The sequence below is a fragment of the Barbatula barbatula genome (genome assembly GCF_947034865.1).
Source record: "Barbatula barbatula genome assembly, chromosome: 20".
Lineage (NCBI taxonomy): Eukaryota > Metazoa > Chordata > Actinopteri > Cypriniformes > Nemacheilidae > Barbatula > Barbatula barbatula.
Window position 1 is genome coordinate 16,355,878 of NC_136783.1, and position 25,101 is coordinate 16,380,978.

Below are 25,101 nucleotides of genomic sequence, written 5' to 3' on the forward strand. Positions count from 1 at the left end.
GCCGGCGAATGATGTCTTATAGGTTTATCTTTATCTACTTACTTAATATTCTTTAAACTGTATAGAATTTGTAATGATGCGATCATGTGTATTTAACTCGTTTCACATCAGACGAATGATTTAATCCCAAATAATCTGACAGACCTGTGTATATTAGCCTACTTCACTGTTTCACTTCCTAAACCAAATCAAATCCCTTTATTGTCACTCAAGCATATACACAAGTGCAACAGTTCCGACCGACATGGCACTATGACAGATATGAGACAGAATTGTAGGTTACACAAAAAATTACAATACTTTACAATAGTACACATTTACACACTGTACATCTCTGTAAATGTTTAACCATAGTGAATTACACATAATTTACATATAACTACACAGCTGCAAATGTACAGCTATTATTGAAATCTATCTCTTAACAGATTATTTAAACATGAGCTTTGCAGAAAGTCTTCACAAATTGTGTCAAGAGAAAACCTAGAATGTTTTTTGTGGCATATTTCCTCAAATCGCCTTGGATAAAAGCGTCTGCTTGATTCCTAAAGCAATAAGTAGAGCTGTTATTCCACATGAGTAGCAAGGTTTCATAAAATAAAGTGAATACAATTATTATTAGGCTATGTAAGTAGGCCTACGCCTTAGAACTCTCAGCCAATCAGAATCAATGACCAGAACTTAACGTTTTATAATACAAAACAAACAGCCATGTAATCTTGAAAATGTATTTATCTCCTGCATACATGTAATCATTAACGTTCGTTTAAAACAATGCGAATGTCAACAGGGAGTGCGCATGCATAAACCCGTGCGTCTGCAATACGCATGCGCACCCTGGACATTTACGTCTCAAGCTAAACGCGCATTTCATCCAGATGTTACGGTAACCTAGTCGCCATAACTTTCCTCTCTTATTCCGGAGTACGCGACTTCATTGCTGTTGTTCAAAATATGGCGGAGGGTCTCGAAATATTCTGAGAGGTATTATTGAAATAATGCAAACCAAATTTGTTTAATAGTTCATCCTTATTTTCCATAACTAGCCAGATTCGGATCGTTCGAGGTTTTGTTTTTCTTGTCGTAAAAAGCTAAGTCAACCATATGTTGCAATACTTAAAAGTTTATTCATTTATAGGATCTGTTGTTTGTCTACGAAGAATATGATTCCACGGTCTATTTGTCAATCTTGCCTTTAGATATCTTTGAAAGGCTTTTTGAAGTTGACACACCCATATGCGCGAGCTTCGGGGACGTGGAGTCATTTTACTGTAGGTAAATCTGGATATCCTTATCTGCAACACGTACCTCACGTGTACTGTAAACAGGAGTTACACACCGAGTCGTAATCTCTGGTACAAGGGACGCAGATGCCTCGATGGAGAACCTGTACCAGCAAGACCTTACACTGGTCAAGCCCTGTAGCCCAAGGGCTGATTTTATGCGTTTTAACTTTTGGAGTTATAATGCCTATATGTTGCCATCGTTTGCTATACTCGTATTATTTTTTAAAGACCGTTTATCTTGATTCCTTGAGCGATGCAGCACTAAAGGAGAGCTACAACAGAGGCCAGGAAGCCCTGCGTTTCTGGGAGGGTGTGGAGTTCTCAGAAAGAGACCCGGTTGCTAAGAAACCACATCTCTTGGTCACTGTTGTGACAGCCAGGAGAGACGAAGGGAGGGACTATCACTACCTGCTACAGGTGATGCACCGGCTAATGTCTCTCCTTAAAAGGTGTGGTGACGAACCATGCGCCGAGGTCATGATCTGTGATGTCGAAAGCGGTCCTGTAAACGAGGACGTCTTGCTTGTGGAGAAGCAGTTCCGGGTTGTTCGCCGTTCTCCAGTTGAGAAACACAAGCACGAAGAAGGGCTCAGCGTCTTCGAGAGGGAGAAAAGAGACTATGTTTTTTGTCTGCGAAAAGGGTGGGAGGCTATGAGGCCAAAAAACATTGTCGTCCTGGAGGATGATGCTCTGCCAATGGCAGATTTCTTTCCGTTGGTTAAAAACTTGGTGTTAAGGAAGTTTGCCCTCAGCACTTTGTACATAAAGCTCTTCCACCCGGAACGTCTGCAGAGGTATTGGAATCCAGAGCTGTATCGGATTATGGAATGGGTGGGATTGGGGCTGTTGGTCGCAACAATCCTTCTCGTCTTAATCTCACACTATACACCATTCTCTTTTACCCTCTCTCCTCCTCATCTTGTTTTCATGACCCTTTATGTAATGGCTGTGGTGGAGCTGGCAGGGAGACACTACCTTCTGGAGTTTAGGCGCCTCTCGCCCCAGCTGTATGCTGTGTCACCCGCTACTGAATGCTGCACTCCTGCTATGCTCTTTCCAGGCAATGCATCGGTTCGAGCAGCAGAGTACCTGGACCAGGTTGTCTGCGCTCAGGGTAATGCCAAAGATATGGTGCTGTGGAAGATAGCTAGATCGATGCCAGGAGAGAGGGCACATAGTGTTGAACCCAATTCCATCAAGCATATCGGAGCTTACTCCTCCATCCGGACCAACCCACCTCGACCTAGATTGATTTGATACCTATTTTTACAAGTGTGAAAGTCGTTTTTAGGCACTAGTTTTTACACATGCATATGTAGCATGGAGTTTCATATACTTTAATTTGGATATGATTTAAGATTTAAGAAAATCTTGTTTTTTATTCTATTTGAATTATTTAAAATAACTTTGTATCATTGAGGAAAGTTTGTTATAATGATAAATTACAATTTGCTGGAATAACGATCACCTTCAATTGTGAATTTCACTCTTTATGTATTACACTAGTAACATTAAACCAATAATCTATGTTTTAGTACATGATTGTGCAAACCTGTGATTTAAGATTACAAATTATTTTAAGGTGTTAAACCTCTTCCTGCTGATTTTCTGTGGACCATTTGCATCTAGACCACAGCTAAAATATCACATTTGGAATGCATACAAAAAATGGAATAACCAGGAAACTAGTTGGGTTATTAAAATGATTCTTTGCACAGGCGCATACACTGTTTTAAATTTAAAGTACAAATTACGTTTTGAAATGTTACCCAATCCAAATATTTGTGATTATCAACATAAATAAATTGGTTTTAATAAAGTCTCAAGTCTATGGAGTTTGATTGGGTTTTGATGGCACTTTTGCTTCTTGTTGTGCTTATGTTGTCTCAATTGCTTCCATTGTTTACCTCATCTGTAAGACACTTTGGATAAAAGCGTCTGCTGAATGACTAAATGTAGATTATACAGGATAAGAAATATTGTAAGTCTAACAATGCTATCAGCTTTAAACGCATACATAACAATTGATACACTGACATTGTCTTCTAACTTAAGAAGCCCTGTTTCACAGACCATGCTTACGGCTAGTCCCAGACTAAAATGAATGTTTGACCTGTCTAAACTGAATATAACTTGTCCTGAAATATCTTCAAATATATCAGTGCCATTGTTTTGTCTCAAGATGCAGACCAGTAATGTATTCTTCTAAAGCAGTTTTATAAAAGCGACAGAAATATCTAAATTCTACTAAGGCTGTGTCTGTGGCCTATGTGCCAACTAGTCGCATCAGGTGTGCCATTTGATCTGGAGACGGGGAGCATAGGCTTGTAACAATGTGATGTAAGTTTTGTTTTGTCTTCTTTTTAAGGATGTTTCACTGTTATAGAGGTGTCAATCAATGGTTTTAATCTTTCAATTTTATTTCCAATCAGCTTCAAACAAAGAAAACAGAAACTTTTTTACATTGTTGTGTTGTTCTTGGGGTAAATATAAAACCCTGCATGCATAAGATTCCGTAGATGCCCAGTACTGGAATATTTAATGCTTTATATTATTTTGTTTCCATCCATCAATTCCTTTTGACAATTGAGTGGGCCTCACCACAAAAAGTAAAAGAAAACAACAATAAAGAAACATTTGATCCATATAGCTTTATTAATTTTTACTTTGTACTTTGACTATGACACCAAAAACAACTATATACTCATATAATATATAAATAGTTAAAGTCAAGTAAAATGCCTCAATTAGATGAGTATCCTTGTAAACATCTGTTTATGTTTGAGAAATAAAACATGATTAACAGTACATTCGTTCTTAAAGTGACATGCTATCTGTTTTTAATGTTAATCAAACAAGACAAAGATCAAATCTATACAGGATTAGTATATTTATGATGTATAGAGTGAGCCCATATGCAGTGTTGTTTTACATCTGATTCAATTTCTGTATGTGCTTGAAAACCAAAAAGCTCTGCCTTTTACTTTTGTATGCTTGTTCCGTTTTGTTGTTTTTTTGTACTACTGCTTTTATTGATCTATTTGTTGTTATTTGATTGTGCTGTATAATTTGCTTTTGATATTTTACTTTTTTAATGTGGGGCCAGTGAAAATTTTGACAGGACAAGGGAAAATGTGAATCCTTAGTGTTGAGTCCTCACATCAATTTATCTTGAGAGTCCATTTCAATTCAATTGTATTTACAACGCTTTTGATATTTTTCCTGCGTTTCAAAGCACACATACTTTGTGGCTTTATAATGCACAGTAGTATTGAAGTTTTTCTCAATATTATTTAAATTTACAATAATCAGTAATCATCATATACTGCCGCGGTCTCCATGCCACCCCAGCATCAATTATTTTGTCATCCCTATACCCCATCACCTCCTTATCTGCTCTCAGCAGTTCTATTAAGCTATTAAGCTTGGATCTTGAGCCGAGTCTCTGTTTTTAGAGCCCCCCTTTTAGGAATGCAAGACAATTTTGTTTACCATTAAGACCAAATGGGTAGCTGTTAGATAAGGTTTCCCCTGCTTTAGCTGGCAACTTTTAGGTAACAATAAATGCAGTCTACTAAGCCATGTTCACAATAGTAATGCTTAAAATAGATGATAATAATAAAAATAAAGCATTGTGATGTTGTTACTTAAAACACAGATGTGTGACTAACAGATCAACCGCTGGTTTCCACCAAAGATAATATTTACAGACGCGCTCTTCCATGCTATGAATGGGGAGGGAATGCAATAGGACCGCTTTAACAAAGGAAGTCCCGCCTTACAGTGAAAAGAGCCAATCGTCACTTGCGATCCTCTGGGGGCTGGCTCTCGTAATGCCCTTGTGCACATGCGCAGTCGCTGAAGCGTTTAAGCGCAATTTCATTTTACGCAACAAAAGTTATAGTGCAATGTAGTACAGTATCAGGTATAGTACATGTCAGGTTTAATTGCTTGTCGGAAATATGCAATTTAATTTCACAAGATTTCAGAAACTCATGTCTAAATCCCCCATTCAAGTAAATGGGATTGCGGTCTTGCTTTAGCTAAAATAGCTCCCCGGATACAAACATAGTATACCGAGTGGTTCGACTCCCATTAAAGGACCAAAGAATCGGATCCTGTGCTTCTGCCTCACCATTTCCGCTGAATTCCGTCACATGACCGGTCAAAATACACAGTCTGGTTTACAATCTAAATTATTTTTAAAACAATATTGAAATACATTTTAGAGAATTTTCATCCGAAAACTGTTTATTCGGAGGTTCACCCTGTTGATGATATAGAGAATCGAATCCCACTATAGCGAAGAGCCGCTCATAAACATTATTAATATTAATGAGATAAGACTGAAGTTGATTGGTCGCCTCTGCTTAGGTCTCATTAATGTTAACTACAGAAGTGCCCCGTAACTTCTCAATGGCGAAGGGCCGTTTTAATACTTTAAAAGCCAAGTTTATGCCATAGTAGGATTCGTAAATTCGCTTCGCTGGACATTTTCAGAACGGGATATCCTGCAAACTGGATCTCTCTGCTACGTTAAGACAGCGGAAAGTTGGAAGATAGATAAAAATGCCTGAGCAAGAAACGATCGGGAAAACGCTGGGACATTCTTTATCAAAGGATGAAGGTTTAATCAATGGAGCGAATACTGTTTCCAGCGGTGTTCCGGATGAGATGACAGAGGTTTGTTGAATTGATATCATTCTCTTGGAACCCCGTGTTCATCGATGCGGTGCAAAAAAGTTGCTTTCGTATACGCATAGGCATCTGTTCATATTGATATATGAAACTGTGAATGTGCGTAGTGGAGTGTTTGGTTTGTTAGTCTCATCTCTCAAATCTGGATCCTTTAGATGAGAGAAAAATCTGCTGTCCTGCTTGGTAAAAACAGACGCACAATGGGAAACATGGCTATTTTAAATGCTTAAATAATATTTCTTTGGATCTGCTGTGAAGAGGTTGTTTAAAGCTGTATGTTTATTTATAAATTGAATGCCCAATATGGGATTTATTTATTTTCTAGAATTTAAACCTGGCCACGGTCTACGTCTCAGATGCCCAATATAACAGGAACATATTTTTTGATACATCACCTCAGGCTGTGAGGTAAGAGATAATATGCTACTTATTGGATTTACAGTAATAATACTTTGTAACTGTATTGTATAATGTTGTCTTTAGACTCTACCTGCTATACAACAACTGGATCATGCAGATGCTGGTGTATGTTTTCCTCATAACAAACCTTGCACTAGCTTTGTTTGAAGATCCTGCAGTTGTGCCAGTTCCAATTTGGGTATGTGTCATAATAAAACTTATTCATGGATTGAAAATGTTGCAAATTATCCAGTATGACACATTGGGATGTTCCTTGGTAAAACACTGCAATGTCACATAATGTTTTTACTCTGTTTCGCAAATTCTTTGGGATTTGGGGGTCAGGCCATATGTCTTTATTCGCCCACGACTGATAGAGTTTCGGTAAATCACTGTAAAACTATTTGACAAATTATATATCTTTGTTTTGTTTGTGTGTTCTAGGCAACTTCTACAACTGAGATAATTTGTCTCTCTGCTTTCATTGTGCGGCTGGTTCACTATGCCAAAGTCATTCCAAAAGATAAATTCTGGAAGGATCCAAAAAATATATGCTTCATAATCATTGTAACGGTAGGCCTAAAATCGGCACATTTCCTGCCACTGTAACCTCTTTGTAAATCAGTAAAACCCGTGTTTAACCACAGTTTAGACTTTTAATGAAATTAAACATTATTATCATGTTTAAATACCCAGTTTTACCATGTGTTCATTTGCTGTTTGTTTTGGCTTCACACATATTTCATACTATTTTACTTGCCTGAAGAATTCTGTTTGTACTATGGCTTTATTTTTTCAAACATAAGAAAATGCTGAGAATGTGCTCGTAACAATGTTGAGAAGTGAACTTTAGCCCGTGGTTTGTCATTCTCAGCAGTTGTGTCTGTGCACAAGGCAGAATCACCAGGAAATGACTATAAGCAGAACTCATAGAGAAGTCAAGCAAAGGGTTTATATGCAGCAGATAGTATGCTTTACCTGACACTTTTTAGGAGATTTTGAGTGTCATTTTTTTAACTTGTAGGATTTTTCTTCACCCTTCCACCTCTCAGCTCTCTTTTTTAGATTTGACTATATACGGGGCTCTGAAAGCAGCAGGCTACTTTGGCGTCCGATGGTCAAGGGTCTTAAGACCCCTTCTGTTAGTCAATGTTACAGAGGGGCGACAAGTAAGCAAACCAAAAAAAATCATGTCAAAATAAGTAACAAAGTGGATTCTCTTTTTATGTGCTTTTAAAGATCCAGTGTGTACATTTTTTGTGACATTAGTGGTGAGGTTGTGAATCGCAACCAATGGCTCACTTCACCCGTCCCTTTTTGGAGCACTACAGAAGCTGACACAGCACTAAGATCATATTTTTGCTTCTATGCCGATAGAGATCACGTATGTACAGAACACAATCTGTAGAAACAACATGGTGGATTTCATGCAAGGGAACTCACAGTGTATGTAGATAGAAATATCTAATTCTTATCTAAAATATCTAATTCTAATTAGGCTCTTTATACGCCTCTGTAGACATAGTTATTTAATATATTGCCTTTCCATCCATAGATCCTCCAAAAAGAAAAGACACACACTGTACCTTTAAATGAATCACTGACATTAATTAATTCATATATTTAAATTCCCTCAAATAAAAGTTTTTTCTATTGAATAATTCTGATAATGAGCTTTAAATTAATTAAATTGTCCATTCAGATAATTATGGCATGAAATGTTCTCGTGTCTTAAAGCTACACTGTGGAATTTCTTTATCAAAATTTAGGGTTTGAACCTCTATTAAAAAAAAAAAAGACAGATCTTCCATAGTGTACTTTTAATTTTCATTGTCTGTAAGATATGCATTCAAACTAAAAGTACATTTTGAGCACAAATGTCTCTTCTGCTGACCTTTTTCAGTATTTTTTCCATTTGTGTCTGTAGCTCCGCAGGGCGTTCAGGAGTATTCGGAATGCACTTCCTCAGATCTCCTATGTTTTCCTCTTATTCATGTTCAGTGTGTTGGTCTTTTCTCTCATAGCGCTAAAGCTGTTTGGAAAAAGGTAAATATTTCAAAGTCATTCACAGATATTTATTTGTCGTCTTTTCTGATAATGTCATGTGTGTAAACTTACATTTACATTTGTGCAATCCCCTGGGATCAAACCTACGAACCCATTGCTAACGTCATGCTCTTACCACTACAGGAACTTACTGACCCTTGTGTTGTTTTATATATAACCGAGCTGTTTCTTTTTAATCCTAGGGGCCTTTTGACCATTGATGGGTCTTCATATTTCACAGACTATTTGGAAACAGTTTTCGATCTGTATGTTTTAATGACCACTGCAAATAGCCCTGATGTCATGTAAGTCCATGCAACTGGAGTTTTTTATTAGCTTTGCAATATATTGATTTTCAGTAGTGTAAATGCTTTGAGGATAACCTTTCTGTTTTGTTTTGTCTTTAAAGGATGCCAGCATACAACTACAGTATTTTCTTTACTATTTTCTTCATTCTGTATATTGTTGTCAACACCTACACATTCATGTCCTTCTTTCTGGCTGTTGTTTACAATAACTACAAGAAGTACCTGAAGGTATTTACAACTTTACTTTCAAAGTTGTTTGCTTGTTGACCGCCTGAACTGTTATTGTGCAATAATGTTTGATTTATTGCAGAAACTAAGATGAGGTGGGATTTTTGTCTATGTCCTCTAGGAGGAGGTGCGGCAGCTGGTAAGGGCCAGAAGATTTAAGATGTCCCGGGCGTTTTCTTTCCTGCAGGAGGCATGGGGTGAAGGTGGGGAGCCAGTGGTGACCCAGGCGAAATGGAACCACCTGGTCAAGCTTGTCAAGCCGAATATAAGTATTGCTCACCGGGAACTGCTGTGGAGCCTCTTAGATGATCAGAAGAAAGGACACATAGGTCAAATAGATTAGTGACCTAAAGCATTTTGACTTGTGATGTGTGTACACTTTAGAATTGAAAAATTCATATTCTATTTGTTTTTTCTCTTCATCTTCCTCTTTGTCTGAGCAGGAAAGTTAGCTTTCGTCCAGTCTTGTGATCTGTTAAGTATCCAGGTGATCACAGTCAGGTCACAAGCACATCCACTTCAAATCTGTTTCCCCTTTCTGTATAATTCCTCATCCAGTAGGTTTATCCGCTACATGGTTCGTCACAGGTATGTGCGGCATGCACAGAATCGATCATTTTCATTCCCAAAAAAAAAATTTTCATGCACATTTTTATTTTATGTAAACATTTGTTCTGTTGTATCTTGTGTTTCAGAATGTTTGTGTACGTTTATGATGTAATTATCCTGATCAATGCTGTGTTTATTGGTCTGGATGAGGAGAATCCTGTGGTATCAAATGCTGAGTGGGGTTTTCTAGCTCTTTATATGCTGGAGATCATTCTTAAACTCTATGCCACTGAGCCTCGTTTGTTCTTCGCTCGACATCAGTTTTGGAACTGGTAAGTTGACTATTTTTGTGTGTTTCTGTATGGTTGTGGTTCTTTATGTGTTGTAATCTTTGTGTTTTACAGTATTTTGTCAGATAATTTCATTTGTGCAAGTTCAAATGCCTATCAAATCCTTCTTTACCTCGCAGGTTTGACACCATCATTGTTGTGTCTGCACTTTTTGGTACCATCATTAATTCAGCACTCAAACACTGTGAGTGAGCTATAATAATATGAACATTATATGAATTAACACATACATGAGTTAAGATTATTGCACACTCTAAAGGTTTTGCCATCCAGAGGATTACTAGCTTGGAAATCCAAATTGAATTGTGTATTAATTGTGTATTGTATACATTCATGCCAAGATACCTTTAAGTCTTTTTGTTCATTTTCAGCTGGAGGTTACACGAGTCGCCAGATCTTGGACATCGTTTTCATTTTGAGAGTCTTGCGACTTGTACGCTTGGTGGATTCCATAAAGAGGTACATGCAGATAAATGCAATGCAAACACGTGATTCAAATGTTAATGTGTGTGTATTTTATCTTATTAAAAATTAACAAAATCGTCCTTCTCAGATTCCGTGCCATCATCAACACGCTTATTAAAATTGGACCAACTATACTAACATTTGGACAACTCATATTGGTTAGTATTTACACATTGATACAAGCCTGAAGTCTGAGATCTTCAAAGGCAAGTCATAACAGTTTATAATGCAGTGCACCATCATAGCTTTGGAGCACAAACTGGGGGAAAAAAATCTCAAGTCTTAAAACCAGTTTGTTAAGATTTCATTTTAGCAGTACATGCCCTATCAAAAATGCTAAAATCATTAGCTCAAATCACAAAGAAAAAATATTTTGAGGCTGTTTTCAAGCTAAGTTGATTGGTCCGTTAACCTGAAGGGCAGTCATATTTCTATTCACCGTACTGAGTGTTATTTTTACGCGTGACCTGTCTCCTCCTTATACTGTCCATATCACAACATACCTGGTCTCAAGGAAACCCTGTCTAATATAGAGGTGGTGCCAGATTTATGGCTGCATATAGGTTCTGGTTCACCTCTTCATGCCATCAGTTTATTATTGAGAATGGGACAGGAAGAGAAATAGACCTTTATCAAATTTATGATTTGTAAGACCTGTGCATTCAATTTAAGTGTCGTTTATGTATTCATTTAATATAAATCCATTCTTCTGTTCACTACAGGTGGTGTATTATATATTTGCCATGGTTGGAATGGAGTTATTTAAAGGGAAAATACAGTATTTTGAGCCTAATTCGACAAGATCTGACAAAGAGTACTGTGGGAACTCTCTTCTGAAAGGCACCACCTTTGCAAAACTCAACTACTGCAAAAACAACTTCAACAATGTTGTTTCTTCTTTCATTGTCCTGCTAGAGCTCACTTTGGTTAATCAGTGGCATGATATCCTTTACGGGTTGAAAATCTAAAAATGTTTCAAAGAGAATCTTTGATCACGCTTTGTGTGAAATGGCAAACTGAGGTCTTTGAACGTTTCAGTGACATCGAAACGTGTCTGCAATGCAATGCCTTTCCCTTAACTGTCACCCACTGTTGACCAGCGGTTTTACGGCAGTCACGCATGTTTCAGCCAGAATATTTTTCGTCCTCTTTCACATAGTTGTTGTCATTATTATTATCAAGTAAGTTGGCTGTCCACCAGAATTACAATAAAACTTTGATATCGAACGTTATGTAATCTAATTGAATATTATTATTTCTCCCCCAGTATTTTTGTTGCTTTTATCTTGGAGGCCTTCTTGGTGGAGTATACAGTCGACAAAAGTGATCTTCAGACTTCTCTTGAGAAGAAAATTGAGGAGCTGGGACTTAATGTTCAAGAGTATGCTAAGCATTGTTTGACCTTTACCATAATCAACAATATCAGCCCTTTTAACCACTACATAGATATTTTTTATATGGTTTCGTGTATGTATTAAAGAAAATATATTTATATACATACTGTATGTATTCATATTAACATCATGTTATATACCAGTACCCGTTGCTGTTGATTTTAATTGAGATCTGTGTGGTTTTGTAGGGATGGTGTGGACAATGGTCTCGTAGATGCAATGGAAAGTTGTGACAATGAACTGGGTCCCAATGAATCTGGCAAGCGGAAGCCCTCCCTTATGTTCAAGATTGCTTCAAGAAGTGTGTTTTTACTCTAATCAGATATTAGTCTATCCAAATTTAATTGTTAGACTTATGTACTGATTTGCTGACGTGTAAAATAATGATTCCATTGGGTTATATTTCAGGATCCAGAACGGTGGATGGACTTTTGCAGCGGATGTTTGAGACTGATCTCAACCCTGAAGATTTTAATGAGGAGGAACCAAACATGAACTTCTCAAACCCTGTTTTTGACTCTATATAACTGGAATGCAACAAAAATCCTTTAAATATATATATATATATATATATATATACAATTCTCATCGAAGATTTAATACACACTTCGGTATTCGTAGTATTCGTTAATCTATTTCAAGTGTCAAAACGTCTCATTTGTAATCAGATGTGTATATATATATATATTTCTTAATAATAATCTTTTTGTTATGTGACATTTCTTTTTCTATAATTGTGTTTAAAACGGGTAAATACACTACACCATGAACAGCAATTTGCCTAGAGTGATATTTTTGCAGACATTCTAATTGATGATATAATGCACAGTACTTCTATAGTTGGACTTTTAGTGCTCATAGTACAGTAACAGGGCATATAAGACCGCGCTGTTCGTGATTTAATCGATTGGTTAGTTACCATGTGCTGTCAAGTGTGCACCAGCAGAGAGCGAAATAGCGTGTGTGGAGCGTCAGCATGGCTGTGCTGGCGCTCGAGAGGAAGAGTGATGCGCGGTGCTGATGCTGGGAACCTGACGTGTGGAGAGCTAAGCAAGGAGCATCCAGCGTCCTTAGCCATGATGGAGCAAGGTCCAAACGTTTTATTGACGCGGGAACAGAGGTTATGAGCCTCTATACATAAAAATGAGCAGGTAATAAGCGCTTAATTTGTTTATTTGTCCACCTCGCTATGGCATAATAGCTTCTAGTCACAGGCCGTGTCCTGGAGGACCACTGCACTTATCAACGAAACCAAGCTGCATCCGAAATGACTGCAGATTGCATTTCTTGGGGGTTGAAAAAATGTTCGTGCGTTTATTTAAATAAGTGTGAACAATTGAATCAGTGGTGTTGTTTTTGGCTTTTTTGCTTTGTTTTTCTGTCTGTGTGCGCTGATCTTGTTTTGGATTCTAAACGCAACTTTATTATAAGTCAGTAAACCGTCAACGGTTTTGTAATCTGTTCACATTTCGTTGTGTAGTTTACTTTTGATAACGAGTTAATTTAACCGCAGGAAACAGCGGGTGCAGCCAAAAGTCGAATTGCTAATCTTTACGGATCCTACTACGGCGAAGGCGTGACTTATGAATAATAATTAACCCACACTGACGTCGCTCGGTAAACTTCTCGGAACATCCAATCACGCAACCTCTTGAATATATGTGGCCCCACCCTTTATTTCTTTGGGATTTGTTGATTGGCCAGGCGACCTGCTAGCGGTAAGCCTACCAACCAATCGAGCAACACGATGTCACGCAACGTAATGAATATTCACGTCTTTACCTTGACCATAGTAGTCTTTAAGCAACGGAGTTCATTCAGGTAGCGTCGCGCGTCCTCTACAGATAGTGAAGCGTCACTGCATGGGTGTTTGACGCGCTGCAGTGCGGACCAGCGCGAGGGATGCGCGACTGGACACTTGCGTTAGTGAAGAGAAGACTCTGTCATTTATTAATCGCAATGCACTCGATGTCGTGCATTTCTATATAGAATGGTGTTCATAGTCTTTTTATCATCTGTCGTCTAGGCTGCTGTCTGGAGCTCGATGTAGCTCATACTGCGAAATCAAGCTCACATGCCGGATCTCTGTATTTGCCATAACCTTGGACCCTTGTACCAGTTAGCATGATTTCCATTTGGTGGTCGTGATGGTATTAAGATAACCAACTGCGATTCCGGTGTTTGGTGTTGCCACATGCAGTGCAATGGCGATTGAATCATCGCATCGTTTGAAGGCGCCTTTGTTACCTGCATAAGTTACACAGTATTTTCTCACAGTAGTATGGACCGTCAAGAATAAGAGACCCCAATCGGGCGCTTTACGGTATTTAAAAAGGTCCCATTTGATGTTTTGTCTCACCGTGAGGTCCCAAATGAAGATTTCTAAACGACGGAAAAGACCGACTTTACGTAGTCTCTGTGCCAGGTAGGGTGAGAACACAGTTGTTTTAAAATACGGCTTTGCGTTTGTTTGTTTATTTCTTTTTCAATGAAAGCATGTGAAAAAATGGAGTAAGGATTGCAATGAAATGTACTTTGAATAATTTGTTATACAGTGCACATTTCCTACAAACTTTACTCCACCTCTGTGAAACAGTATGTGCTTTTGAAACATTTGTGCATTAAAAAAGCATCAAATTTATGTTTGCTGTGTGTCCTTCACACCGTATGTGTTGATGTATTTGTGTGTCCATTTCCCTGTGTTGCACATTAGTATGTTTGTGTTTTCACAGGGCTGTCATAATGGTGATGTCTTTTTTCGTAATGTCAAAGTCATGTCTTTTCTTTTTTGCGCATCGGCTTATATAATAACGCATGCATCACCTTTCTCTGGGACATTGAGTACAAACTGACCTTCCTGACCTTCATCCACAAGGATTGAGTTTCGATCTGACCCATGCTTTCCTTAAGATGGATGGTGGTGAGTCGTGTAATAGTCAAAGAACAGAAGAGGAAATGCTGCCTTACACTTGGAGACGTTCAGATAGTACCAAGGGCCACTATTTCCAACGTGCCAAATTTTTGACAACTGCAATCCAAGCACACCGTTTTAAGCGTCTCTTTCAACTGCTTGAAACCATTTTTTGTTAAAAAGAATCTGACAAGCATAACAAATCTCTTCTCTTGTTTTTCTGGCTTGTAGGCTGGCAAAGGAGGGTTTTGGCGTCGACTAAATTGGTCAATTGCAGGATATTTGTCAGAGACGTAAGGTTTTTGACGAGATTTGTGAAAATGGTGAGAGAGTTACACCGTCCTTCATAGCTCCCTTCTCCCTTTCTTGGAAATGTGGCTGCACTTCACTTTCTCAGAGTTTGATCACAAAATGGCTGTTGTTGACGCTTCCCTTCCCTGGGATTCAGAGGAATTTGAATGACACTTTATTAATTGACGTGACCTGAATGAAATCCCCTCTGCTTTTTCGCTCACTGTAACCTCACATCCCATGGGTCCCCTTGAACGAAACTGAGTTTAGCAGAATGCTCACATGCAGATATTGGGGGACAACTGTACCAGCCGTGCGGTTGAATGCTTTATAGCTGTTTCGCCATCATTCCAGCCTGTGCGCAAACAACACCCATGAGGAACTTTTCTTGCTATGTTAGTTAGTGGCTAATAAAGGGTGAGAGGTACCTGTAGCTGCATATTTAGATATTGTAGAGGATCTGTAGCCTTTGTCTTAAGGTGGATTCTGTTTATTAAGTTAACATTGCCGTAGCATTTCCACACTTTGCAGATCTTCTTTGCATCCTTTTTCCTCAATTACAAAGATTAGTACTACAAAGTATTTTCAGAAAGATGTGCTGCTCTTCAGCTGTAATAGTCACAGCACTATACTGCAGAGTGTGGAACTGCTGGCAACTTCAGTTGTATCTCAGTCTTCAGAAACCAACGCATAGTGATTAAACTCTTCCCTGCTCACATTCTTTTGCCAACTCATGTGAATTTGGATGAGATTTCAGTCTTGAATAACATCACAGGTATCTGTTTTATAGTCATAGGCCACATGTTCTAGTCGCACAAATCTCCTTGTTTACCTCTATCAAGGTTACACAAGCGCAGGTGTCAGTAACTTGGCACATGAGTTGGCAATATTATGCTCTCTCACCTTCTTGGCTGAACTATGTCTACCTAATGTCATAGTGTTTATTGTTCCTAGTTTCTGCGTAGAGCACTTTTTTAGGATGCTGCATTGGAGACTGCAGTTCTTGACGGATGCTGGGCTGGGCATGAGTTAGCTGTTGAGCTACTGAATCTGAGCCGAGCTGAGCCCTGCATGTTTTAAGCAAACCAATGGCGCTGCATGCCGAATAGCATGTTATTGGGTTCTAACCTGCATCTTTTCTTCAAATACGTTTCATAAGAGAGAACACAGTAAATCGAGTCGAATTGAGTAAGGTTTCTTTACTAAGTAAAGTGTAAATATACTGTAGGTTTTGTGATGTCATTGCAGAATGGATGGTAAGAGACTGATGTTTGATGTTGGTTTTGAGGTAAGAGTTTAGTAGGGCAGTGGTATTCGGCTCAAGTCCTTGAAAAGTCAACATGAAACATGGTGACAGAGCATTTTCTTGCTCAGAGAGTGGGGGGATGGATTGTGTCAAGCCGTCTCTATATGACGGGTGGGTGAAAAAAGGCTTGGTGACATCCCCCCCCCAAAGAAAAGTTGTGAAACAAGCCACATACATTACTAATACAAAAGTTCCAGTTATTCACAATACAACCAGTAATTTGTTTGAAAAGGTTTTTTTCTATTAAAGTCGGCATGAAACAGAAGTAGCGATTGTTTTTTTTATCCGTATCGTGACGTATACCCGAGTGAAACAACTTCTCAGATGAGAAAAATGTACATGGACTTGATTGCATCCTTTCATAGCTGATTGGATCGTTGAAAGTTGGGCGTTGCCAACAAGATGGGAGGAAAATTTGAGTTAGACTGCCAGTTTTCAATCGGTCAGTCATTGCAGCCCCGCCCTGGCGCCATTCCACATGACCACAAGTGAAGAGAGGTCGTATCAAAGGGATCTTTTTAATACAAAGTATAATATAAAATATATATAAAAAATATATGTGCCCGGATAAATAATTTAAAATAAATACTGTGCCACTGTGTAAAACAATTAGAATTAGCATTTTTTTATTTCATGCCTACTTTAACTATTAAACTGTCAAATAAGTTTTGGATACATTTGGATTTCATGTTGACTGTATTAAAATTAATTAAATTCATAAATTCATAATTTCTTATGATATGAGTTTCGAATGCCACTGCTTTAGATTAACACAAAATAAATTGAGCAAAAGCTTAAGTTTTTTAATATTTTTTATTATGGCTTTTAAACTATATTAGAAATGCCCAGCACACTTTAACAGTGTGTTCTTACACTTTGTAGGCTATGCTTATATCTGTAAATAGCTTGTGTTTTCAGAAATATTGTTTGTTTCTAGGGCCTAGTACTTTGTGATGACTATCCATTCAAACATTTTCTAGACCTTGCTCCCATATTTGTGTTTCGTGCTATTTGTGGCTATTTTCTTCACACAGGTATTTGGGTCAAAAAGTATGTGGGTCAACGTATGTGCCTAGTTAGACCTTTTTGTGTAGCATAACATTCTGTGTCTCATATAACGCTGATAAAAATTACAACCAGAATGAGGTTGATTTTAAGGTCAGCCTTTTGCCTCATGAATATGTATGCATTCATAGGACTAAACTGGTGTTTGTTTTTATTTCTTAACATTCTAAAATGTTTATCAGTTAAATGGCATTCCAAAGTTAACTAACGTTTTGGAATGTCGCTGTTCGTTCGACTGGTCATTGCATGTAGAAGCCAGCTCGACTGACCGATAGCACGTCAGCAAATGCTAATAGAATCAAATGTGATTTAACAATAGTTCTGGTGGTTTTTCACAGCTAAATGGCTCATTTAAGCTGGGGGTTGCCAGAGTGGTCTCAGGGTTGCAGTGCTTAGCACCAGCTCTGCAGGATAACGGCAACATGAACGGCACTGCAGATCAGCAGGACATTCTGCCCCCTAACTGCATGGTCAAAGAGCGATGGAAAGTGGTACGTATCTGTGTAAAAATGGTACACGTGCATATTCATGCTAGCACTTCAATTACAATATCCTTGGACTTTATGTTTGTTTACTTTTATGTAAGGTTAGGGTCATGAGTTGCCAAAGGACAGGAGATGTACTGTTCTGGGGCCGTTTGTTTGGTGTTATTTGGGTTTTGAATCCCCCCCAAAAACCTTTCCAATTCTCCAAAGATCAGTTTAAAAATGACATTCAAAGAATTCGCTGGAGCTTCTGTTTACTCCTCCTACAGCCCTGCAAGGGCCCCGACTTTTTTATGTTCCTTGGGCTAAAAATTCAGGCCAATTTTTATTTCATAGCTTACAAGCGGGCGGGCTTTGGGCTTGTTTAAGGCTTGTCCTCCTTTTTATATATAAGACATTCATTAATATTTCTAATATATATGAGAAATGCATTAAATAAAGAAGCGATAAGAAGTTGATGATGGTAAATTTAAAACAAGTTTTACATATCACACTGACATACATTACACATACATTTTTCTTTATTAAAAAAAATGTTGGTCTTTATTTCAGGCAAGCCAAGTGTGGATTTGAAAGACTAAATTGATCAAATGTAGTCAACTCACCATCCGGCGCTAGCCGCTTGGTCGTCTCAAATAGTGTAATTTACCAAACAAAAAAATGCTCCAAATTGGTTTCTAAATTAACTTAATAAAGGAAAGAAATATACAACTACTTAACCATTAAAAACAAAACAAAACTATTTTAATAGCTGCAATAGCTGCTTTTAATAGGGCAGGGCCGGGTTTGGGATTTAATCCAGTCAATTCGCCACACCCACTTATTTTCTCCTTTTAAATTCCTTGTCACTTTTAAATGTGTCATAATACGGAAGTAAAAACGATCGCAACTTCCAGTATACGGGGACTTTAAGATCATGTTTGAGAACGTGTTTGAGAAATGGTTGAGAATTTTATGAGAATTACACTATTGAACATTCTTACAAACCTCTTAAAAATGGTCTTAAAACATTTTTTAATCCAGCCTCTAATCTTTGTTTAAATTAAATGTCCCTATTCTGAACAGACCAGATGAAGAAAAAGTAGTTAAATGCAATATTATGTAATAAATTATGTAAAAGCATATAAACACACCATGTCTTTCCTGCTGTGCTGTGAGTAGATTATGTAACAGTATGTTAATTGCTCTTTTGATCCAAATAACTGTAACTGTCTTGTCAAAAGAAATCACATACAAATTCAATTCCACCAATATTCCCAGTACATGAGGGATATAGATGTTCTCACATGACTGCCCACGTCCGGTGTAAAATAACGGGCTTGTTTTCTGAGCTGGGAGCGACATGACAGTAAAACAAAATGATTTATGTCAAGCTGACATCTTTATCTTTCATTTTCAGTCAAATTAAAATACTACAATGTTTTCTCCTTTATTTTTCAAACCGTGAAAATATTTTAACTTTATGTGGGTCTTAAAATTGTACAATTAGATGACAAATGTTTACTCGGCAGCAAGACAGCTGCACAGTTTCCTGATCAATATATAAGTCCTTTAGATCGGTAGTCAATATCCAGGTTTACTCACATCTCCAGTATCAAGCAGATGTGAATGAGATAGTTGCGGTATCAAAACATATTTTACTGTCAAATATTTGTATTGGGGCCAGCCAAAAACATAAAACACAGATCTGAGAAACAGCAAAAATAAGCTCAACACATTTTTGCTGTTTGTCAGATCTGTGTTTTATGTTTTTGTCTGGCCCCAATACAAATATTTGACAGTAAAATATGTTTTTCAAAAAAAATTGCAAAAGACAATATATTCATGGCAGGAGAATTACATATCGCTGACAAGCACTTTTTTATATTTTTTATTGGTTAGATATTTTCAAAGGCCAGTCACAAACTTTAAGGGTGACTAATAATAATGATTTATGGCAAACAAAAAACGAGATATGGAGATACAAGGTTTCAGAATGACAGCAGTGATATGTAACATTAATAATAAAAGGTCATTTTAGACTTGAGGGGAAGGCATTCTAGTAAGTACTCGAGTAACTGACAGCTTTAAATCAATAGCAAATGAAAGCTTTGGCAACATCCTGTTATGTTCTTCTAATGTCCAGTTGAAAAAAATTGGTGGAGGGGGCTTTGGGGAAATCTACGAGGCGCTGGATCTGCTGACGCGGGAGAACGTGGCGTTGAAAGTGGAGTCAGCTCAGCAGCCCAAACAAGTGTTGAAGATGGAGGTGGCAGTTCTGAAGAAACTGCAGGGTAAGACATTCTCATCTGTTCAGTATCACTGACATTGACAGCACTTCTGTTCAAAATGAGGATATCCCCAAAAAATAAATAGGAGACAATTCTGTGCAAAACCTTTTCAACTTGATTACTTTAAAAGATGGAAAATTCTGAATTGAATTGTGCACATCAATTATATGTTAAATGTCTATAGCTATTTAATATTTAAACAATATTCCTTTAAATCATAGCAGAATTATTCCGGCTATATACTGTTTATATGTGTGCATGTACTGCAGAGTTGGAACAACCCTGTTATGTTTCAAAGGGATAGCTATGGTTATATTTGTATGCCATTTTTTAAAATAATTTGTGGACGTTTAATTGAGAAATAACATGATGGCTGAGCCTTGTTTTAAAATCATCACTGCATGAGAATGGAACTTATGTGTCACACATTACATAACTAGCATTGTGAACAAAGCGGCAGTAACACGGTCTACGTCAGGGGTCTTCAACTACTTTTCTTTGCGGGCCAGATTCCAAAAGTGTAGGTAGGATGCGGGCTATTTTTTACCATATCATCATTCTGTTATTTAATGCTTTTTGTTACTGTTACTTGTAAGTCATATATTAAAACGGGATATTGTCTTATTAGTTGTATTTTATATTTCTTTATGCGTTAGCTTACCCAAAAAAGACTCACCCCCGGTTCACCAAGTAGCTGACTTTCCAGATGTGGGTGGCATCGTTTTTTTCAAGAAGATATTTATTAAAAAGTCAAAAACGCTTAAACATGCAGCACAAAAGTAATTCCTGCCCCTTGACGTTAAACTGGAGTCTTATAAAGTGAATCAATTGGTCTGTGCAAGAAACCAAACTCTATTACCATAGATATGGTGCATCTTTGGGTAAATTCTTAGTGCATCTTTGGGTGAATTCCATTCGCATTCACGTGCCCCAGGCACTTAGAAGGGCAGATCCTTTTGAAGTGCAAGTTCTGGAGGGAGTTGAACAGCTGTTTTTGTAAATATAGCTGTTTAAATCATACGTAATGAATGCAGTAATAAGTCCCTTATCTATAAAACACCTATATCATAATAGGGCTGTGCAATTAATCGAAAATGAATCGTAATCGTCATTTTGTCCATCAATTACAAAAACAAATAATCGAAGTGAACGATTAGTGTGCCGCATTCCATTTAGCAAGGATCCTCTCTTCTCTTGTAGTATAAATCCACAGGGCACACCTTTCCTTTACAGTGGTTAAATAATCGGGATGTCAATATTGGCCAAAATAATCGCGATTATGATTTTTGTCATAATCGAGCAGCCCTACTTCATACTGCAGTACACAGACCTTCAGATGATTCTGTTTAGCCATTAGTCATCATAAAATCATAGTGCACTGTATTTTTCTGTGTGTATATTGTATGTAGTTTTAAATCAACTGCATCTCCTGTTCTGTTTTTCAGGTAAAAACCATGTGTGTAAGTTCATTGGCTGTGGTCGAAATGATAAATTCAACTATGTCGTCATGCAGCTGCAGGTAAGTGATTCCTTTTATATTTACTCCAACATCCAACATCGAAGTTTAAAGGGATACTCCACCCAAAAATACTCCACCATTTACTCACCCTCCGGTTCCAAACCTGTATAGATTTTTGTGTTCTGTTGAACACAAAGTAAGATATCTGGAAAAATGTTTCTGGGACATCATTGACTACCAAGGTAGAAGTTATCGTACAATTGTTTTGTTCTTTTAAACACAATATTTGATGAAGAATTTTTAAAAAGCAAACAGTTCTGAGGCACATTTGACTACCAATTAAATTTTTCTACTACGGTAGGTGATGATGCCCCAGAAATGACAGTTGCTTACATTTTTCCAACAGAACAAAGAAATATAAAGAGGTTTGCAACAAGTTGTGGGGACAGAGTTTTAATTTTTGGGTTACAATATATTTAAACCAAATGCATTTCAACAGGATGACTGCATCTGTGAAAAGATATAAATCAGATCAAACTTATTGCCTCATCTTTTTATTAAGATGTTTTTAATAAAAACATTTATTATTTATTTGGTAGCACTTTTTACAATAAGGTTCGAATGGTTAGCATAGTTAAAGGGATAGTCATCATAAAAAAATATAAATTGTCATTGTTATTTCAAACCTGTATGATTTTCTTCTGTCGAACACAAAATTTGATATTTTAAAGAACTTTCGTAATAGAGCTGCACAATTCTGGACAAATTGAGAATCACAATTATTTTGTTTCAAATAGAGATTGCGTTTTTCTTACGATTCTGAATGACGACTATAGCCATAGTAATACATCATTTACTAGAGGTTCTGGCAGTACAAATAAGTTTATTTATGTAAGGTAATATGGTTAACCTATAGTTACTATAGTGAGAATTATTTTACAACAAATATCATAGGTAAACTAGTGGTACATTTTTTAAAAAGTTTGACTTCATATGCAAAAGTCAAACTTTACTACAACTGCATTAAAGCAACTTCTATATTCATAAATACAAATTCATAAGGTGACATTTGCTATTAAAGGTCTTTAGAAAGCTTTATCAATTTGCCTGACATCTACAGACTGCTTGAAGAGGTCTTTAAAGAAAGATACAACTGAAAAACATACCAAAACAGTATTCTCACCTGTAAACAGTTTAAATTAACCTGAAAACATGAAATGTTGGGCAACTTGATGAAAAGCTCTTATAGACCTCAGGACGTTGACGTCATAGAATCTGAACTTGGCTATTTTGGTGTGGCTGTAGCATTGGTATTGACAATGGTCAAACAATGATTGGAAACCAGGCTGTATAGACTTTACAAATCATACTATTTAAACATGATGGACAGTTGCTGGATGCCGAAACAGGCGGGGGAAAGCAAAGGGCAAATAATTGTATCATATTCCTTAGGATCCCGAATTCCAGATAGACGATTAAATGGTTAACTGTGATAAAATTCACTAACCATCATGTCACTTCTACCTCTCCCTCTCTGTCGTTATGCTGCCAAATCCTAAACAAGACGCATGAGAGCAGATCTCGCCTAGTCCAGCTGTGCAATCGCAATGGGCTCCTAACACAACCGCATCATGTCTGACCACCCATGGCTTCAATGGAGGGTCATCTAGTTTTTTTTGGGAATGTTTAACTTGCAAGATCAGTGATATAGCTATGCTGGCTACCTACATACAAGGACAGTTAGGGTCGATTACATCCAATGACGAAAAAGCAGTTTAAAGCAGGCCGACTTCAAAGTTGAATGTCCATTACAAAATTCTTTAAAGGATTTTAAAGAGTCTCCGCAGTAGGACGATGAAAAATTGATGAGATAGTTGTAGATATTAGGAACCTGCAGGTCAGGAAATTAATCAGTTTCTTTATTGATACACATTAAAAACGTCCCGGGGCCATTATAGTAATCTGTTATGTTTAATCTATTAAGTAAAGCTATGCACAGGTCTCGCAGTGAACTCTGTTGCCTTCGAACTCATGCTGGCAGCATTCATTTCATATTCGCTACCAGCTGTCCTCGCCTGCCAGGATGGCGGTGTAAACAGAATAGGTCACGTGACCGTCGGAGCTCTATCGCGCAGCTCTATGAGCATAAACACAGTGATAAGCACCACACACTCTCATGACGTGTTTTTACCGTAAAGACAAATAAAAACATGCATCAAGGGAGGGGGGGGTCCATGGAGGTAGCAGCCACCCGGGTGCAGACAATAGCCATGGACATCCAGACAGACATCTCAGCTGTTACGCTTGGGCAAAGAGCCTGATGCAGCAGCCGTGGCCGTGATGCTGGAGCAAAGAGCTGGGAACCAGATAGCCGATTAAATGGTTAGCTGTGGGAACGGCTGGCGTGTTCGTGATGCTTCTGCCGGGATCAATGGGGGTGATGGCCTGACACTGGCCACCTCGTCCCAACACTGGCCCCCGAACATGTATTTGGGGAAAGTCCAGGTCCAAAGCCACGAGACTGGGGAAGCCTCGGAGGAGGAGCCGGGGGAAACCTCACAGGCGGAGTCAGAGGATGGCTCTGGAGAAAGCTCTGGGGAACGCTGGAGAGGGCTTGAGGTCTGTGGCCACCTAGTGTTGGCCGAAGGGGTCTAAGTCTAGCAACAGTTGGTCAATCAAGGGGCGAAGGGTGCAGCGAAGTGCCGGCGCGTCGGGTTGTGGGGGAACCCGGCGTGGATTCGAGGTGAGGCGGAGCTGAGGTGCCCTACGGATTGCAGGATGGGACTGGATGGATTTTATCAATAAACATAAAAACGAGAGCCATTCTCAAAATTTATAACATCCTCCAGGGGCACAGGACAGGGTTCAGGAGACAGAATAACTGGATGTGTAAAAATAGAGTCCGGTTGATGAGGCTGATGGCTGAGAGGTGCCGGGATGGCAGAAGAGTTACAGGTGTAGGAGCTTGGAGGATCGTGGGAAGTAAAGTCCGAGGCTGAAACACGGAGAGAGTCCTACTTTCTCTGCTTCAGCAGCAGCTCCTTCACAGATTGGAGCGTTATGATTTTAGTCGGAGGTGTAATAGACACAGGAGGAGAATCGTGGATTTTCACGAACAAGATGGTGTGGGTGTTTGAATCGAGATCGCAATCTTTTAATGATTAACCATGCAGCTCTAGTTGGTAACCAAGCAACATTGTCCCCAATTGACCATTGAGACATTTCACAAAATATAATTTGTGTTCCACAGGGAAAAGACAATTGTAACACAAAGCTAAATAACTCACTGCTATTGAGGTAATGCTAAATTTATGAAGATTGAGAGGTTTTTTACATGTTTGTTGTAACTCAGGGCAGAAACCTAGCGGATCTCAGGCGAAGTCAGCCACGCGGCACCTTTACCATGAGCACAACCCTCCGCCTGGGAAAACAGATTCTCGAGTCTATAGAAGCTATTCACTCTGTTGGTTTTCTGCACAGAGACATCAAACCGGTAACATCATATTTCCTGAACATGTCCATTTAATTGCATAATAGTTATTCACACAGAACTGTTATTTGATCAACTGAAATGGTAATGTTTTGTTTGTT

The 25,101-nt window shown here is 38.2% G+C and overlaps 3 protein-coding genes across 3 annotated transcripts in view; all 3 read left to right on the forward strand.

Moving 5' to 3' along the window:
* Positions 1-834: 834 nt before the first annotated feature.
* On the forward strand, positions 835-3,110 carry pgap4 (post-GPI attachment to proteins GalNAc transferase 4). Its single transcript, XM_079483676.1, has 2 exons — positions 835-984; positions 1,200-3,110. Exon 2 carries the CDS (start codon positions 1,371-1,373, stop codon positions 2,541-2,543), a length of 1,173 nt encoding a protein of 390 aa, XP_079339802.1. The 5' UTR covers positions 835-984; positions 1,200-1,370; the 3' UTR covers positions 2,544-3,110.
* A 2,594-nt stretch (positions 3,111-5,704) lies between these two features.
* Positions 5,705-12,334, forward strand: tpcn3 (two pore segment channel 3). Its single transcript, XM_079482563.1, has 19 exons — positions 5,705-5,969; positions 6,310-6,392; positions 6,468-6,582; positions 6,828-6,956; positions 7,436-7,552; positions 8,311-8,429; positions 8,633-8,734; positions 8,839-8,965; positions 9,087-9,294; positions 9,409-9,553; positions 9,661-9,846; positions 9,984-10,048; positions 10,236-10,323; positions 10,418-10,487; positions 11,052-11,284; positions 11,430-11,510; positions 11,597-11,710; positions 11,912-12,024; positions 12,132-12,334. Exons 1-19 carry the CDS (start codon positions 5,856-5,858, stop codon positions 12,248-12,250), a joined length of 2,328 nt encoding a protein of 775 aa, XP_079338689.1. The 5' UTR covers positions 5,705-5,855; the 3' UTR covers positions 12,251-12,334.
* Positions 12,335-12,725: 391 nt separating this feature from the next.
* ttbk1a (tau tubulin kinase 1a) overlaps positions 12,726-25,101 on the forward strand; it is a 32,099-nt gene continuing 19,723 nt past the window's right edge. Inside the window, exons 1-5 of the mRNA XM_079482751.1 lie at positions 12,726-12,874; positions 17,635-17,787; positions 19,907-20,054; positions 21,497-21,570; positions 24,863-25,003. Of these exons, the coding sequence (XP_079338877.1) occupies positions 17,719-17,787; positions 19,907-20,054; positions 21,497-21,570; positions 24,863-25,003 (432 nt within the window). The 5' untranslated portion in view covers positions 12,726-12,874; positions 17,635-17,718. The remainder of the gene's footprint in view (positions 12,875-17,634; positions 17,788-19,906; positions 20,055-21,496; positions 21,571-24,862; positions 25,004-25,101) is intronic.